We start from the raw sequence: 17,726 nt of genomic DNA, 5'->3' as shown, positions 1-17,726 counted from the left end.
GGTGAACAACAAACAAGGCTAAAAGGCTGTGAAAAGTAGTGAATAATCTGTTTATTGAGAAAAAGACTTGCGGGTATTTGACAAAGTTTTATGCTTACTGTGAGTACACACAAAAAATATGCAACATCTCTCTGAATAGCAAATCTTTACCCAGCAGTTGATTACTTTAAACTTAAAATGTTACTAGGAATGTCACGCCATAATGTGTTCTAACACTACATTGCTGACAATTAGTATGCTTAAGATTAAATACATATAAATGGATAACTTCAAGTTTTCCAGAAGGTTCCATGACCTCGTGACAGGTTTTGTTGGTAACATCCAAAACATTATAAACTATTTATTTTAATAAAAAAATGTAAAAAGTATAATTGAGCATATTTTACTATGATCTCTAGGATCAGGAACATTATATTGTAACACTGCTGAACAGTAATTCTGTACATGTAAGTGGAATGCACATTAAAAGCATTAGGTTGCAAATCATATAATTAAATATGTAAATAATTTAGATGAACACATTTGGCCCAATATTGGCTGCAAGTATTACATTACCACCTTCTTACGGTAAAAAAAAAAAAAGTTTCTATTGAATACTGAGAATTTGTTATGGCTGACAGTGTAATACAACTTCCACTGGTGATAACTATGTGAAGTGCAGTGCCAACCAGTGAAAGTATGTTGTAGGTGTTTGAGATGTGTCTTTTGACCCCTCATGCCTGGCAAGATGACAGGTAGGTAACCTTCTCACGGAGGTAAGCCAAGATTTCCTGCAGCTTTGCATCCAGGCCACTCAGCCTCTCTGACTTCTGGAGGACCAGCTTCTGCAGATCACGCAAGGAGTCGGCTTTGCCTGAAAATAGGGGTTTAACATAATTAGTTGGTTGATAATTCTAAAGCAAACTTGAAAAAGACAAAATTTGACAAGTGGTTAGTATTTTGTCTTGTTATTTGTAACTAAGGTTCTGATCTGTTAGATCAGAACCTTAGTTCTGACACATTTACTTTTTGCAGCTGTCTGACCACAGTATGGTAATCTGCGTCGCCAATTCCAACTGTTTCGAAAATGTGCGTAGGCCTACGGGGGTCAGAGTTAGCGTGGAGGACCGCACATTCTACCGTCAAGTTAGTTTTTTATAAATCACAACCTTTGCGTGGAAAGTGGCGTACACACATTTTCAGCCCGGTTTTGTGGTACGCAAGCTTTATAAATGAGACCCCTGGTCTGGTCTAATCATAGAGTTAATATAACTACAGACAGGTACTTCTGTCTTCCAAGATGGCGTCCCCATTCATTTCTATGAAAAGTGCTCAGTGGCGCAGTGAGGCAAGCGAGAGCGCTAAATGGACCGCGCCATCTTTCCAGACCGACTCGTCCGGTCTTGCGCAGAAGCTTATTCCTAGTTCCGAAACTCGTGCATGCTTGCAACTAGCTGTACAAGTCATACTTTGCGACAACCACTCGCGAGCTTGTGAGCTGGAGCTAAGGCATGGAAGAAAACTGTCAGAATGTGGTACAAGCCCGATCAAGAAGCAGATGCAAGTAAACGTTACGAAGATCAATACCATTAGTACTGTAGTATTATACGTGCAGGGCCTATACGTTGTTCTTTTTGCTTCGTGTTTATAGTTTGACTGCTGTATTGTGTTGGATAAATAAACTGTAAACCTATATATCTGGCTCTGTCGTTGTTCTAGCTTTGCAAAGCAAGCTAAATTAAGCCTGTATAGCCTACCTATGTTACTATTATAATGATGATGAGTGTTGTTTACTATTACTAGCTTATTGTTAATGCCATCGTTGTAGTGTTGACAAAGTTAACAATATAACAACCATATTGTGGCTATCAGACATATTATTCATATTCGTCTTTGCTCCAGAATAACATGTCAACAATCAATAATGACGCCATAACATGCCACGAAATTACAACTAATTATATGATGCTATAATTACGTTTGTCATGCCATGAGCATAATAATTTGTTAATTACGAAATGGTTAAATCTGCTTTAAAATAACGGACATAAACTCTAAAAGCAAACGTCATGTATGTGTGCAACCATTTGTAAAACGTGCTACAATAAAGGCAGGCAACTGTAGATTATCAAGCCCTTTCTCCTTGTTCTCATTCAGCTCAGGTAAATCAGCGATTTGCTGATGTTCCCTTTTATGCGCGTCCCCTGTTCGTATCCGTGAACACGTTTCCAGGCAACTTTTCTTGACGTAAGCAAATAAATGGGCTGCTAGTTTACCCATTTCGGATTGGTTTCAAACTTAGCAAAAATCAGGAAAAATTATTCTATGAAAAAGCTAGTAGTATGAGCCAGGTTCGAGAATCGAACAAAAATTATTGGGGGAGATAGTTTTAGATATGTTGACTGGAGTTAATAGAATAAAAACGACCGGACGAGTCGGGTAGAAAATCAGAAATGCAATACCACCTACATCCACCGGGGCTGTTGCCTCAAGCCGAGAGGCGAGAGGTGGGGGCTTGGGTCTGGGCTAATGTAATATTGCACATATTTTCGTCCTATTTGCCCTAAAGAAATAAAGTTAGGCTACTTAATAAAGACACCTTTCACAGTCATAAAGTATGTTCTAAACGGCATAAATGCTGCCAATTAATAATTGACGTAAGAACTTATTGTAAATGGTCAGTAGCCTAGCCGATCGATGCAGACATCCCAACCTGCAGAAATTAACCCCCCCCCCCCTCCCCGGGATGCAATCAGGACGCGCGATATGCACTTGTTTCGACCATTGCACAGTCTCGCTCTTCGCTTTAAATACAAAATCCCCGAATTCCGGGAGATTGTATAGCATTTGCGGGTGTCCAGGAGCCGCTATTTAAATGCGGGAGACTTCCGGAACTTCCGGGAGACTTGGTGTGTCTGCTATGTCTTCCTGGAGTTCATCCTTACCTGCAAGAGCCTTCATCATGTCTCCTGTGTCCTGGGCCAAGGACCCACCCTCTTTCTGCAACATCTGGAGACGATTGCCTGCTGACCCCACCGCATCACCATCCCCGTTGGCCTTTGCTGCAGCCTGCAACTTATTGAGTTGCTTCTCCAGGGTCACCAGATCCTACACACACACAGGTAGATGTGAGCAGATCATTCCTTAAAAAAACAATCTCAGCAAAGCATTTATAAATTCATCGATCACACAGACAAACATGCTGTACACAGACACTTTCCTGTAGGTCTTCTTGTTGCTGTGGATATTTACATGTAAAACACAATTACCTCAGCTGCAGCATCTGCTTCTCTCTTGGCTTTCCCAGCCTCTCCTGTTGCATTCTGGGCCAATTGGCCTCCAGAGTTCAGCAGTGCCTTGAGCCCCTCTAGTTGAGGCTTCATGCCATTGTTCAGGGCAGTCACCTCTCCCAGGGCCTTAACCGCTGGGTCCATTTGAGCCTGAGCCTGGGGAGGAACGGGATTGAAAGAATGGAAGGAGGGAGATGTTGTAGAGAGTAAAGAGGGAAAAGTATGTAAATGAAGAACTATTATTTTAATCCATTATATTGAATATTTGAACATAACAAACAAACCTTATTGGGGTTTTGTATAATATATATATACATAATATATTGTATAATAAATATATATATACACAATATGTTTTACACAAAATAGTTACACATTCTATGCAAATCTATTTTCTAACTTTTACTGCTGTCTTTTTCCCCAAAGGTTTCCCAACATTCGTTCTGTTCTGCCTATTTTTAAATGCCATTGACAAATAACTTGGGTCGTTGGGCTCAAATTCAACAAACTGGGGTGCTTTGCCACTCCACTTTATTGGAATATTAATTTAAACTTACCAAGGAGAAGTGAAAAAAATTGATTATTATTAATAATTATTATTTATTATTATTACAATTATGTAACAGCGCATAGATATTGACAATGATGTAATGTTTGCGTTGGGGCTGCCAATGAACCTAGTGTCTGCAAAAACGACCTGTACACTATTGCCCACAACCACGCATCCACCCAGCAGCCGTACCTACCTCTCCTTCATCTACCTCTTTCTCTCCCTCTCTTTCTTACCTCAACAAGGTTCTTCTGTAGGTTTTCTAAAAGGTCCCTGCTGCCTTGAAGTTTGTCCTCCAGGCCAGAGAGAGAGCCTTCCACTGAACGGAAGCCGTCCAACAACCTGTCAGCCTCATCCTTCACCCCCAATGATGCATCCCTGATTTTTAGCAACGTAAGACACCATGCAAATGTGTTACTTAGTGAAAAGGGAGAAGTCATCCAACTGAAGTTTACTTTTAGCCGAGTCAGTATCCCTTCAAGTTAGTATTTTAAGATTTTTTCATCCTCAAAAGAAAATAAACGTAATCGTGAGTTGTCATTTCTCTCATTTTTTACCATAGTTTCATATACAGTAGTTATAGCAGCCCACCTGGAATCCTTGGCCTCCTTTAGCAACCGTCTGGCTGTGTCTAGCTGTGGCATGGTCTGGTCCAGTAAGGAAGTGCTGTCTGGTAGCCCTGCAGCCAGGTCCTTCAACTTCTGAAGCTTTTTCTTCAGATCGGCAAGGCTGAAGGGCAGCTTGGCGTTCAAGATCCACTCACTCACCTCCTGAATATGGGTCAGGTTGGAGGTCGGGTCTGTGGAACAGAAGGGGAAGCGAGGAGAAGAAATGTAAAAGGAAGTAAAAGAAATTCTGTGTTTTGTTAATCAACTATAATGATCCATTTGTGTCCTTCTATCCATCTATCTTTTAAGGATGTTCAATGGTGCTTCGATGAGTCACCTGACAGGAAGTCCTTCAGCTCTTTCACAAAGTCACTTGTTTCCCTGAGATCTCCTTCCAGGTCGTCCCGAGCCTTCCTCATCTGATTCGTCAGTTCATCTGTTGACTTCCTCACCTTATTGGCCATATCTTGTGTTTCTTGGATCTATGAAACAAGAAATGTGAGGAACCAAATATTATCACATGGTCAACAGGAGAGAACCTAAAATCATTATAATCTTGACATTATTGCTTGGATTCTGTAAAACAAATTGTATATGTAATTTACCCCTGGTATTCATGATAATTTTCCTCTTAAAATATACATAGTTTTAATTGTCACTCACTCGAGAATTATGTTAAACATTTTTACCTTTCTTTTCATAGTCTGAATTGCTCAAAAAAATTCTCCAATAAAGTATCTCCATAATACTTCACAAACTCTAGTCTATATACAGGCTGACAGGTATAGCTATTCTCCTGCCTAATGTATGTGTGCTACATGTTAGCCTGTGTCTGACATTAACTCACCTTTGCTTCTGTCTGTGTGATCTTCCTGCTGAGTTCCTGCAACCTCTTCTTTACCTCCTCTGCATCACTCACAGCTCTGTTCCCTAGTGGCAGAGCTCCCACGCAAGTCTCCCCACGGCCACATGGGGGTGCTCCTTCAGCTGGGCACAGCTGCCCCACGCACTGTAGAGGGGTGCAGGGAGCCAAGCGGTCACCGCCACAGACCTAAAAACAGAGGATGGTGAATCTGAATACAAATCTACTCAAACAAACCACGGTTAAATAAACTGACCATGTGGACACCATAGTCTTCCCCTAGTATAAACAATGATTCAAACAGAAGGTTTTAAAAAGTACTTTACTTAAAGGGGGTGGGGAGGGGAGGGTGGAGGATAAAAAATGCTATACATTTTGATTAGGTAATTGCCTTCACTTCAAGTGATGACTTAACTTTCTGGTCAATGTTACCTGTTTAGCTGCAGGAGTGAGGTTAGGCTTTGTAGCCAACTTGTCTTTCAGTTTTTCCAGGTCTCTAATATTTGCCAGTTGAAACTGGTTTTGAAGGTCAAGAGCATCCCCTCTGACCCCTGTTGACTGCTCGACTGTCTTACTGCTGGTGCCAATACTTTTCCCCGCATCCATGGATTCATCATAGGCCTTTTTAATGGCAGCAATAGCACCTGGTAGACAAGACAAGGGTAGATTCTGAGGTTTACATTGATTTTGACAGTCAGTTCTATGGTTAAGTTCTTCAGACCGACGTTTTACTTTCTGTTTCAGTTTAAACCAATATCCATGTTACAACTGCAGGTTTCCAAAGAAGTATCTCTCTGTTCCTCTTTCTTTCCCTCTTCCTTTATGTCTTTCTCTCTCCTTCTATTTCTCTCCTTCTCACCTGCGTGGTTGGAGCTAACTGTGTTTCTGACTGCGTCTTTCTTGATGTTGTACTTCAGGCCGAGACTGTTCAGGAGTGCCTGGAGATCATCTAGTTGCGAGCCCAGATTGGACACTCGATCCTGGGGTAACAGGTTCCCATCCACCTGTATCATCTTGTCTCTGGAGGATTACCACAAATAAATAAAACAATGAGTCAAGTTAATAGGTAAGGTGACTGTAACAACATTAACATCAACCTGGTGTCCACCCACCTGAGTTTGCCCAGCTGGGAAAGAGCTTGGTTGACCTGGCTAACAGAATTAGGCGGGAGAGGCAGGGAATCACGTATCTGCATTAGCCGGGTCTCCAGGGTTTGAATACGTGGGCCCACATTGTAAGGGCCTGTAACTTCGGTGACAGAGGGTAAGTTGTGGGAGAACTTCATCAGCCCCAGGGTGAGGTTCTGGAGCTGGGCGTCCATGGAGAAGAAGCAAGATGGGCAGACATCACAAGTGGGGAAACTACTGCAGTGACCACGGCTGCAGGCATCGCAGCGGACACCTGTGATGCCCAGGCGACAGTGACAGACCCCTGTACGCTTGTCACACCCTCCATGTACCGTTGCACCAACAGCACATTCACATGCTGTGGAGAGAGGGAATGAAAGGGGGAGTGTTACAAATTAATATTAGAATAATAAACGGTAAAAAGCAGGGGTTTTTTTATGACTAGACGGGACAGGAGACAATTACGTTTGCAGCCTATGAGAGGGTCTCCGTAAGAGTTGTCGGGGCATTCTGTACAGGTTCTTCCGCTGAACCCTGATCTGCACTCACACTGACCAGTTACCTAAAGAAAACAGAGAAAATAATTAAATGGATGGCCAACATGCACCACAGAGTTATTTCATCAGCTACTGTACGATGGGAAAATTGTTTTTTGCTGTATAGCCTTTTTCTACATTCAACTGACATATATCTAATTGAGTCCATATTTATTTCAAGCTGCATTGTTTAAATGCTGACAACATTCTGATATCTCAAAAGTCATTATGTTTCACAAATTGTAATAAACATCTCTAAGAAAAATATGTTGAAAACTGTGAAATTTCCCTACAAGTTGAATTGGGTTTGTGTGATAGGTTGGGTTACACTGAGTGCTTACTGCGTTACAAGTGTTGCCGTGAGAGTTTGTGGGGCTACAGCGACAGGGCTCACAGCCGCCAGAGGAGGAGGAGCTCCAGTAACCCTGGGAACACAGGGTGCAGGTCAAGCCTTGGTAGTTGGGTCGGCAAGGACACTGCCCAGTCAGGAGGTCGCACACAGTGGACCGAGAGCCATCAATAGAGCAAGAGCATTCTGAGACAGAAAAAGGGAGAGAGAGAGGGTTAGGCTGAGGCACGCAGAAGTGTTCAGAAAAATACTAAAAATGAGCACCACACACTACATACATCTCTCTAAACAACAGTAATAAATAATGATGTTGTGAGGCTTTGTTGAAATGCAAAAGTTTGAAGGTCACCCACTAGTGCAGCCCAGCGGGTTTGATGCTGTCAGGCCATAGTAGCCCATCTTACAGCGGTCACAGTGTGGTCCCTCCACGTTGGCCTTGCAACGACAAGACCCTCTGGTATCATCACACAGACCGCCATTCTCTGCCCCCTCTGTACTGCAATGACACCCTGTTTCATATAAGAAAAAAATGTACGGTTTCATAGTTTGATTAATACAAAAATGTCACCTTGAGTACCTAGATTTAAATAGTGTTGAGATTTAGTAAACTGAATGGTGAGATTGCATTAGGAAAATCCTTTCAGATTCTTTTGGTTGGAAGTTGAAAGGATATAATAATTTTTGCTCTTGGAAGTCAATAGTGCAGATACAGGTATTTGAATGGATGATGTGAAGATGGATGATTGTTTTGGGGTCTTTGATAATATACAAAAAATAAGTAATGCACTAATTTTTATTATTCTATAATGGTTCACAAAATATAATTGTAAACCATCACAGACGTACGGAACTTTCATTTTAAATTTACTAAGATGATAACCAGTGATTGGTAAACATTGTCTGCAAACAAACAAAAATAACCCAAATAGGTCTCGGAGCGTATCCTGCCACGCGGAGGGATACCATATTGGAGTGGTCAACTACATTGCCGCTTATATTTATGTCTAGAAAACAGCTCATCCAAACAACTGCGACATTGCAGGTTCTTGGGCCTTGATCAATACACCTGCCGATTTCAAACAATGCCCAGTTCTGGATATAATAGTGCCACAGATACACAGACACACACATCGTAATCTGGGCCTGGCACATGAAAGTGATGTGAACACAGACAGATAATTTCCTACCTTCTGAAAAACCTTTTGGGATGACGGGTAAAAGAAAGCTATGTTTATTAGACACCAGAAATCAGAGGAGATGCAGTTTAGACGATGGACTAACGTAAACTTGAGCTGGAGGAGGTGATGCATGGAAAGGCGGTGCCAAACTCTCGTCAGCAGGATCAAGTGTTGCAACTGGAGAACCTTCAACTAAGGTTCAGGAGAGTAGGAGAATGTAAGGCTGGGTATTACCCTGTCCGCCACCCGGTGACGGCTGGTGATGATATTGGGTGAGTGTGGGCTATAAACGTGTAGGCTATTATACATTCATCAATAGTTCACACTGCAGCAAATGCATGATTACATTCGAGATACCAAGTTACAACAACAATAACTTAACAGAAAAGGGAATTCTTAGCTCTACACTTGCTGTTAGCCAGTACTTTCTTTCAAACCAACTTACACAAAACGTAGCTATGATTTTGTCGTTTGTCCTTTAGTGTGTAATTTGAACGTTTGGACGGCGTGTCCCAAGTCACTTTACTTCAAACTGTTCTTACAAAGAAAACGAATGAGAAAGTAAATAATCCACCTTATTCAAAATGTTGCTAACGCCAGCCACTTCAACAATCACTTTCCCCATTCTATCACACTCAGTAGCCACAAGCCCCTGACTGTACTCTATCCGTTGTCCTTGGTCAAAAAGTCAATGGCCTGTGTGGGCTGAATGAATTTAGGCCACATGGGCAACAAATCAAGAGGGCGTGCCAGTCACCTGTCACTCTTGTACAAGTCCCCACTCTTGTACAGTGGCGGCTTGTGAGTGACACCCCCGGCTGTTAGTGGCCTGTGGGCTAGTGGGGTAATTCAGCCCTAACCAGCAGCAAATCAAGATTGCCTCAATATCTCTCACACACTATGAAGATTAGATTTAAAACCTTCATTTTTTTTCAAACCAAGTTTGCCTTGTAATTGATTCAATTCATTTGCAATGTTATTAAATATCTATTTAGTTTAACTTATTTTGACCATTCTTGCATTGATTTAACCCAATAACTGTAATTCCAGTATATTTGCTTAATATTAATACACTGTTCAGTTTCCCCTTATTTCTTTAAACCGTAGGGGAATTGTTTTGGTTGTCAGACAATATTAGAACCCCCCTGACAATAAACCTCTGCAGCCTAATAGCTCTTTAGTGATCAAGAACCTGTATTGCCTCAGCAATAAACTGACACCCTCAAGAATCTCTGTGTTTTAACTACCCTGTCTAACTCCCCCTGTTTAAGCAGCAGTGCAAGGGCGCCATCACTAAGGTGCAGCCTCAAAAAACGCAGAAAGTCTGTGAATGTTATTGTAACAGCTTGGTCTTGAAGAACAACTAACTAACACGCAAACTGGAGAACGTGATCCTCTGGTAGATCTTCTGAAGAGAAAGATTGGGTGGTCTGGAGAACAAATCAAGGAAATTGCGCTAACAAAAATGGTCCACTATTAACTAAAATCAGTGTGACACGGCGTGAACATTTTGTAGGTTTACATTCAGAACGTTAGTCAGTTTCTTCAAAATATTCAAATTCAATCCATTTTCAAACTAAAAAGAAAGCTGAAATGTGTGTGCATAGTTCAGGTGGCTTACGTATACAGGCATCCGGGCGGTCCATGCTGCTCCTGGGGTTGGGTTGGTATCCTGGAGCACAGCGGTCACACTTTGGTCCAGTGGTTTGGTGCATACAGCCCTCACATACACCACCACTCCTCCGTCCGCTCAGCTCATACACAGCACGGTCAAAATGACAGCGTTGGGCATGGTTGTTACACTCGCATCCTGAAGGGGGCGGTAATGAAGGGTAAAGTATAAGGCAGAAGAATCCAAAGTTTAAAAGTTTATGCTCACACGACAGGTTGATTATAACAATGTATCCAGAACCGTCTCAGGTCTTGGTAGTGAGGGATTGTGCTAGGTGTTGCGTACGTTTGCAGGTGTGGGTGTTTCCTTCTTCCGCCGGTCTCCAAGGCAAGTCGTTGTAGAGGTCTGCACAGCGCTCACAGTTCAACCCTGCTGTGTTGTGGTGGCACTCACACTGAGCACCGACCTGTAAACATGTATTCACAAGTTTACATGTGACACAAGAATTCATAGAAAGAGAGAGACATACGCACGTTGTGAGTTCCTACCACACACGCAGACAAACACACACACACCTGCATACTGCGTGGCTGGTTGGAAGAGATATCTGGTAGGCAGCGGTTTGCATGGCCATGGCACATGCAGCTGCCAATAACCTTCATCTCACTGAGGGCGTAGAACTGACTTGCAGCTCGGCCTTGGAGACGGGGCACAGGCCCCAGTTCTGTCAACCTGACCCTTAGTCCTGTCCATCCAGACACCTCTGTGGATGGAGACTACTGTCAGTTTCTAGGCAAGGCATTTGATTAGACAACAAGAATGTCAATAAAGATTGAGTGGTTTCTTATTAACCTTCGATCTTCTGCCAATTGGGAACTCTAACAGCAGAAAACTGACGCAAAGGACTGAACTGGATCTGGAGGAAAAGTTTTCACTCAATAAAATGCACAGAAGAAAACTACAAACACATGTTTTTAAAGTTGTTAAAGCTAATCGTTTAGATAACAAAATCACAACATATTTTAGGAGTTGTAGTTCCAATCTCTAAAGGTAGTGACCACCTCACCATCTGGTCCTGGTAGGGGTTTGCTGACACTGGAGACATAGAGTAGCAATAGGTCTGGTCCAATGTGCGAGGTGCTGTAGTGGTGACATCAGGAAATGCTGAACGGCAGTTGCTGGCCATGTAGAGGGCCGGTTGCCATGTTTGTCCGTTATCTAAAGTCCGTTCCACAACAAGGGCGCTGGGACGAGGACCCTTTCAACACAAGCCAAACAAGGTCAAGACTTTGAAAGTCCATTTAATGTTGCTGTTGACAAGGGTTTTTCCAAAAACGTCAGAAAAATTGCAAAATTGATTCAATAAATTCTGTGAAGTTAGACTTTTACCTTGAAGTTCAGAACCAAGGTCTCCAGCTGAAAAAGGTTCTGAAGGTCCAAATGAAGCGTTACTGGGTTTGCATCTACAGAAAGATTGAGTAGTTAATTAGTTAGTATCAGTTAACTATTCATTAATCATTCACTCCTACCCAGGGCCGGCCCAAGCCTTTATGGGGCCTTAAGCAAAATTGATTTGGGGGCTCCTCGGCATCGCTTATCTTTGCAAAAAAAAAAAAAGAATATATATATATTTTTACATAATACATGAAACTGTAATTTCATTTGCTCTTGGGGGCCCTCTGGTAGCCACAGGGGCCCTAAGCATCCACTTAGTTCGTTTATGCCTTGGGTCGGCCCTGCTCCTACCCTCTCGAATGAATTCCTCATCCTCTTTTTCCATACCTTTCTTAGATTGCCACCAGCGTTTGGGTCCTGCAGTGGACAGAACGTTCTGCACAGTGTGGGCCAGACTACTCAAAGAGTTGCGAGAGTCACATGGACAGCACTTCATTTTCCACTGAGAAAAAGAGAGAATAAACAACGTCATTAGAGTCATTAGCCTATTCATTCTGTTATATTCATGGAAAGACATTAGCACAAGAGTTGATAATATGGCAACCTTGTACTGTACTGGACACACGAATAAAGCAGAGATATTGAGTGACAGATAAAAAAATATATAAAAAGTTAATGGGTTTGTGTTTGTTTGAGAGGGATCGCAGAGAGAAAAATATAAAGCACAATGCAGATTACCTTAGTCAAGTGAAATATCAGTCTTTGAAGAACTTACAAGTCTTCCTTTTAAGTCTTTGAAGAACACAAAATCACTTGTGTGTGTTGTATGTGTGTGTGTTAGAGTGCTGTGTGCTTGACCTGTGTGTGGACATGTGATTCATTAAGCACATAGTGAGGGGATTCCCAGTGTTACACAGTCATGCAATCGTGGAATATGGATTTAGCCAACCTCCATCACCTTGGTGACATGAAACCTGATCAGCAGAGAATCATTGGGATGTTTAGGTCTGGGTTATCTATTGTGTGTTTCTATGTGTTTGATTATCTGAAAGTGATCCAATATCTTAAGCCAAAATCCACATGTGCATACATGGAATTGTACATTGGTCACTTGTATTGTGTTGGAAGAGGGATTGAGGCAGTGCCACACACACAAACACATAGAGGAGTGTCATCGCTCCAATATTGACTCCTTACTTCTTCTTTCCTGTTTCCAACTCCTCTCTTCTTTCTTGCCACCTCTGTTCTATTCATCTGCATTTTCTTGCCTCCATCTTTTCTAGATTTTCCCTTTTCCCTCAATCCCTTTTCCTTGCTCCTCACTCCCCCATTCCCTTTTCCCGTCCTTTCTCTGCCCCTCCATCTGCTTGTGTCCAAGGGGAGCAGCAGGTTTAGGATGGTCTGAGTCCTGCTGACCCCTCTGCTCAGAGGACACTGTGCTGCTGCCTTCTCCCCAGTGGGTAAAAGGTCTTGCTGCACTGGTTGTTTCAATGAGGGCCAAGGTTAGTGTCCATCTAGAAACTCTCTTTATCTCTCTCTCTTTTGCTCTCTCCCTGTATCATGTAATTTTCTACCCTCTCCCTTCCTTTCATCGTGAATTTCTTTCTTTTATTTCAACACTATCTAACCCCACTCATTTCTCCATTTATCTTTGACCCCAACTCAAGTCTACAAGAAACCACACAGATATCCACACACATACAAAACCATATCATCTTCCATGTCTTCTATACTTTTACAAACGTTTCCCATTGACATCAATGACTTGATCGCATTTTACTCATGTTTGCTGGCATTAGTGAAAATGGAATTATGTGATCTTCAATGTTGTGTAAGTCTATACTCTAATCAAATTATACGTTGGGTTTATGAAGTAATGTGACTAAGCCTGCATGATTGAAAGGAGAAACGTCCTTTGTTAAATTATATACATAACAGTGTAAAACATTTGATTAATCTTCCCAAGATGATTGGGCCCCTAGATGAAACCTAAACAAAGCCAAAAAAAACCTTCTTTGGGCGAGAAGGCCAAGAACTGACTGTAAAAGGGTTTCTGTAAAAATAAAATCATGTGCTGCACTATCTTTTCTGAAACAATGTAGGTACACAGTGTCACTTGCACTGACCTCGGAGTCTCTTTGGTCATTTCAATTGTCAAAAAGCTAACACTCCAATCATTTGATATTATTCATGTTGCCTCAGCAGAAGGTTTGAAGTCCCTTGATAAAGTTATTGGAGAGTTAGAAGGAAGTGTTGGGAGAAGTGCCGTAAGAGCTGTGTGGCAGTACATATGAGATTGACTAGACCCTTGTTTTTCAACTGGAGGGTCCCGACCCAAAAGTGGGTCGCAAGCTGGTGTGAAGAGGATCACGGACACATGCTTTTATTTTAAAACGTTACCGAACATACAATGGTGCGCTTTTATTTTGAAATGTGCATAGGCTCATAAGGTGCTGCCCGCATTCAACTGAAATTAATTGTAATGGTTTGGAAATGAAAATAATTTGGCTTTGACTTAATGACCAAGGACAAATGTGGCTCCTAAGGTTAAACCAGTTGAAAACCATTGGCATGGATGAAATAACAAAACATAAGATGTACCGATTTTTGACAGCTGTACAATGTGTCTATGTTTTTATATAAGACTGGTGGAGATAAGATAAAAGGGGAATGCCTATTTCCAAAATCATTTAACTATTCCAACCATTTGAACTAGTTCCATTGACTTTTGCACTAGCGCAATTTACCGTCCATTTCCAGTACCATTTGTTACATAATAATAGTGTTTAGACAATACCCCATCATCTCCTTTGTTTCCAATATCTAGTCCTCTGTCACCATCAGGAGTTACACTCACTGGAAAAGTGACCAAAGAAGAATGGAATTTTTTACAGAATACTGTCTGTCTGTCTATTTTGAAAGTGCCTGCCGTTTTCCAAACAGTTTCAAAGGACGACATCCCAGATGGTTATATGTAACAAACACATTACACGTGTTACAAATGCAATATAATCTGGATGGTTACAGGTAAGAGACAGTTGGCTTGAGGGCGATTTCAAACAAACTAAATAAAGTTTAGAAGACAATTTTAAGAACCACAGACAAACTAGAAAATAAAATGGACAGCCGACTAAAAGGTAGTTGGATGGGCCCTGATAAACCTTCTCATTGGCTAAAGGCGTCTCTGTCTCATGGGATTCGGGAACAGCCCTGCCTATCTACTCTCTGATTGGTCCTTCATGAGACCAGAGGAGGCCTCTTGGGGAAGCCATGTTGGCAGCAGGCTAACCCTAACAATTTTCCTACAGTCATGGGCAGGTCAAGGTTAGAGGAGAATGTTGCACAAGTTAGGTTTGAGTGTGTGGTTATTTCAACCTTATTGGTTTACTTTGTCAAACCAATAATGTCCTACTGTCCAATCTCAGCCCTCTCCCTTTATCCCGCCCCCCCTTCTCATGTTCCCCATTCAAGTTATTCTACCTATTCTTCTTCCCTCTGCAATCTCTCAAGGCTCACACATTTACATTTTAGTGTGTGGACTAGTTGTGGATTTTCTCAAATGTACAGGTTGAGTATCTACACCTGTACACATGCTTACATTATAGAAACCAACTCAACTTCCACCACTTCAAGCTGAAGCTTGGCACATTTAAACTAAATAACTTTGTCTTATACAGGATTTATTCAGTGAGAGGTTTGAAAATAATGGAACTGACTAAAGTGTCTTTTCCAAACTAGGAGCCAAGGCCAAACTAAATATACGGTTTAGTGTAGGAAATGCATTCAGACACACACACACATGCACACACACACACACAAACATACAGCCTTGCTTGTCCTAGATCAATCCACAAGGCAGTAGGTCTGTGACTGATGACTGCCAGGATATGACCACAAAAAGATGGGGATAGACACACGCACACACACTGTCTCACTTGAGCTGAGTAAAGTCTGTGTCAGACTTTACAACTCCACCCTACGGACATGATTCACGCTCAAATAAGCACAAGCACACACACTTGCGCAAACACACACACACACACGCACACACACCAATAGTCTAGACCAGGGGTCCCAACCCTGTTTCTGGTAAGTCTGTAGTATACCTGTAGATTTTTTCTTCAACACTAATGCACACCTGATTGTCATAATTAAGTGGGTGGTTAGCTAACTACTGTTGAATCAGGTCCAAAAAGTGTGGTTCGAGCAAAAACAGGCAGGTAGCCCCCTAGGCACAGGGTTGGAGACCCCTGGTCTAGACACTGCCAGGCCAAATTGACCACATTAAACATCATTCATGATGTGTACTGCCACCCTCAGCTAAATCACTAAATGTGTATGGGCTTATCAAAACACTAAAATGCTGAGATCTATGATCTCAGCGCTTTAGTTTAACCAATACCGTTAACAGGAAAAAAACGTGAACCACGGTTATCAATCCCACACACTGTAGCTCTATCTTAGGTCTTATGGTCTAAATGATTAATTCTCATAAACATGTATACAATGTCTGATCATAGAGAGAGGGTGAAGAACAAGTTAAATTGACATTTTGGCCTCCATTTAGAATTAGATATCTACTACTTTGGAACAAGTGAGACAAGATCAGACTGGTATATGATGACATGGTAAACAGGAAGTTTTCGATGGTCTACGGGAATGTTCAGATTCATTGTGTGGGTATGTATGCTCGAGCATGCCTGTGTGTGAGGGAATGTGGGTGTGTCTGTCTAGTCTCAGACATGCTCATACAGTTTTTGTCTCTTCAAACAGTGTAACAGTTCCTTGCCCCTCCCAGACTGACAGATATGTGGCTCAGGTAAAAAGTTAAATTAATTGAGTGACACTGACAGGAATTAAACATAAACCTCTGTCCATAAACTATGGAAAGTGTAAGCATTCTGTAGTATTATGGATTATATTGTTTATGTATCTAAAATCGCCAAAGGAGAATATTTACTACCTTAAAGACCATTATTGTGTGACATTTCTTAATCAAAGATCAGTTTGATTTGGTTGGATTATGCAAATGTTCTGGTTGTGTATATTTTATATATTTTTCTTCTCAACACAGCAAATCTGATCTGGATGCTCTTCTTCAGCATTTTATTTGTCAGACAGCGGTCAAAGTCTACAGTTGCAACATGTGTCCAGCCCTGGGTGTCTTTGGCACTTAACCTAGACGATTTCACACACCAGACAGGCAGCCAGGAAACCAGTAAACCAGACAAACTGCCAGTGAGACAGCCAACCAATAAACCAAGCCAGTCAGCAGCCAACCTATGCCTAATGGATCCACTGTCCGCCAAGCTGGACAAGAATGTGTTTCTGTGTGAACGTACCAGTAAACGCATGCACACATATAGCAGGAGAAGAAACCTACCAGTTGAAAGGGAGAGCAGAAGACTTCACTGCCCGTCAGACCGCAGGTGGAGGAGGCGTGGAGCAGCTGGCCGCGGCCCAGGAGCAGGTCACCTGTAGGGGGGTAGCAGGCCCCCCTGGAGCAGTCTGTCTGGGCATACGCCATGGCAGCCAGGGCTATGGGGGAGGGAGGGGTCAATAGAAAATATGGGATGACCACTGTTGGTTTGCTTGCTTGCCTGTCATTCAAAAATAGGTAGCGTCCAGCAGATCGTATTTCATCGTACATTCTTTACAAAAGCACAAAAATAATAGCATATGTATGGACAGCGGAGGGATGAAGAAATAAATGAGTCAAGTAAACACAAGAGTATTGCATACATGATGAAAGGAAGATAAATATATTGTAAACAGATCAAATAAGTTTGAATAAATATTGAAAACATACCTGCTAAATGGAGAGCAATCCACATCTTCATTTACTTTTTAAATATTCTTACTAAAGATTAAAAACAGAATATGTGAACATCAAATGCAAAATCAGACAAATCTGAATATTTCAGAAAGGCAAGATACTACAAAGCAAGAAAAGCTACGAAAGCTTTAAGAAAAGTGACAAAACAAGAGAAGACCAAATTTTAGATACAATGTATAACCATGTCAAATGTATGTATTTATCCGTCTCAAAGCTCACCAGTTGTAGTTCTGTGTCCTGTTCAGTCTTTCAACATGTGTGTGTCTGTCTTTTAAACACTTGTCTCACCTTTTTGCTATGATGCAGTGTGTGTCAAAAAGGTAGCTCTGGCAACCTCCACTTCACTGCCACACCCTACATGACACACATACACATACACCAACATCACAAGCCATGGCAAGGGC

At 41.8% G+C, this 17,726-nt stretch overlaps 1 protein-coding gene across 1 annotated transcript; it reads right to left on the bottom strand.

Annotated features, from left to right (window-relative positions):
* Positions 1 to 52: 52 nt before the first annotated feature.
* Positions 53 to 17,631, bottom strand: LOC124471301 (laminin subunit beta-3-like). The gene is made up of 23 exons (XM_047025762.1): positions 17,542 to 17,631; positions 17,296 to 17,346; positions 16,870 to 17,024; positions 11,874 to 11,988; positions 11,481 to 11,554; positions 11,158 to 11,349; positions 10,944 to 11,007; positions 10,667 to 10,854; positions 10,437 to 10,557; positions 10,101 to 10,289; positions 7,655 to 7,810; positions 7,294 to 7,487; positions 6,882 to 6,978; positions 6,402 to 6,774; positions 6,149 to 6,309; positions 5,722 to 5,933; positions 5,275 to 5,478; positions 4,765 to 4,909; positions 4,411 to 4,618; positions 4,056 to 4,197; positions 3,249 to 3,425; positions 2,925 to 3,087; positions 53 to 853 (listed from the first exon to the last, which is right to left on the bottom strand). The coding sequence occupies exons 2-23, from the start codon at positions 17,324 to 17,326 to the stop codon at positions 714 to 716; spliced, it is 3,501 nt and encodes a 1,166-aa protein (XP_046881718.1). The 5' UTR covers positions 17,327 to 17,346; positions 17,542 to 17,631; the 3' UTR covers positions 53 to 713.
* Between the last annotated feature and the right edge of the window lie 95 nt (positions 17,632 to 17,726).

Source organism: Hypomesus transpacificus, chromosome 9 (assembly GCF_021917145.1).
Source record: "Hypomesus transpacificus isolate Combined female chromosome 9, fHypTra1, whole genome shotgun sequence".
NCBI lineage: Eukaryota > Metazoa > Chordata > Actinopteri > Osmeriformes > Osmeridae > Hypomesus > Hypomesus transpacificus.
The sequence above is the reverse complement of the archived record's forward strand: the minus strand, read 5'-3'. Positions and strand labels throughout refer to the sequence as shown.

Bases quoted from the DNA above. Each gene is read 5' to 3' on its own strand.
- LOC124471301 (XM_047025762.1), bottom strand. From the start codon at position 17,326: ATGAAGATGTGGATTGCTCTCCATTTAGCAG. The intron at 10,558-10,666 runs GTGTGTGTGTGT...ACATGTTTACAG, and splicing joins ACCAGCCACGCAGTATGCAG to GTCGGTGCTCAGTGTGAGTG. The intron at 3,426-4,055 runs GTAAGAAAGAGA...GTTCCTCCCCAG, and splicing joins TACAGAAGAACCTTGTTGAG to GCTCAGGCTCAAATGGACCC.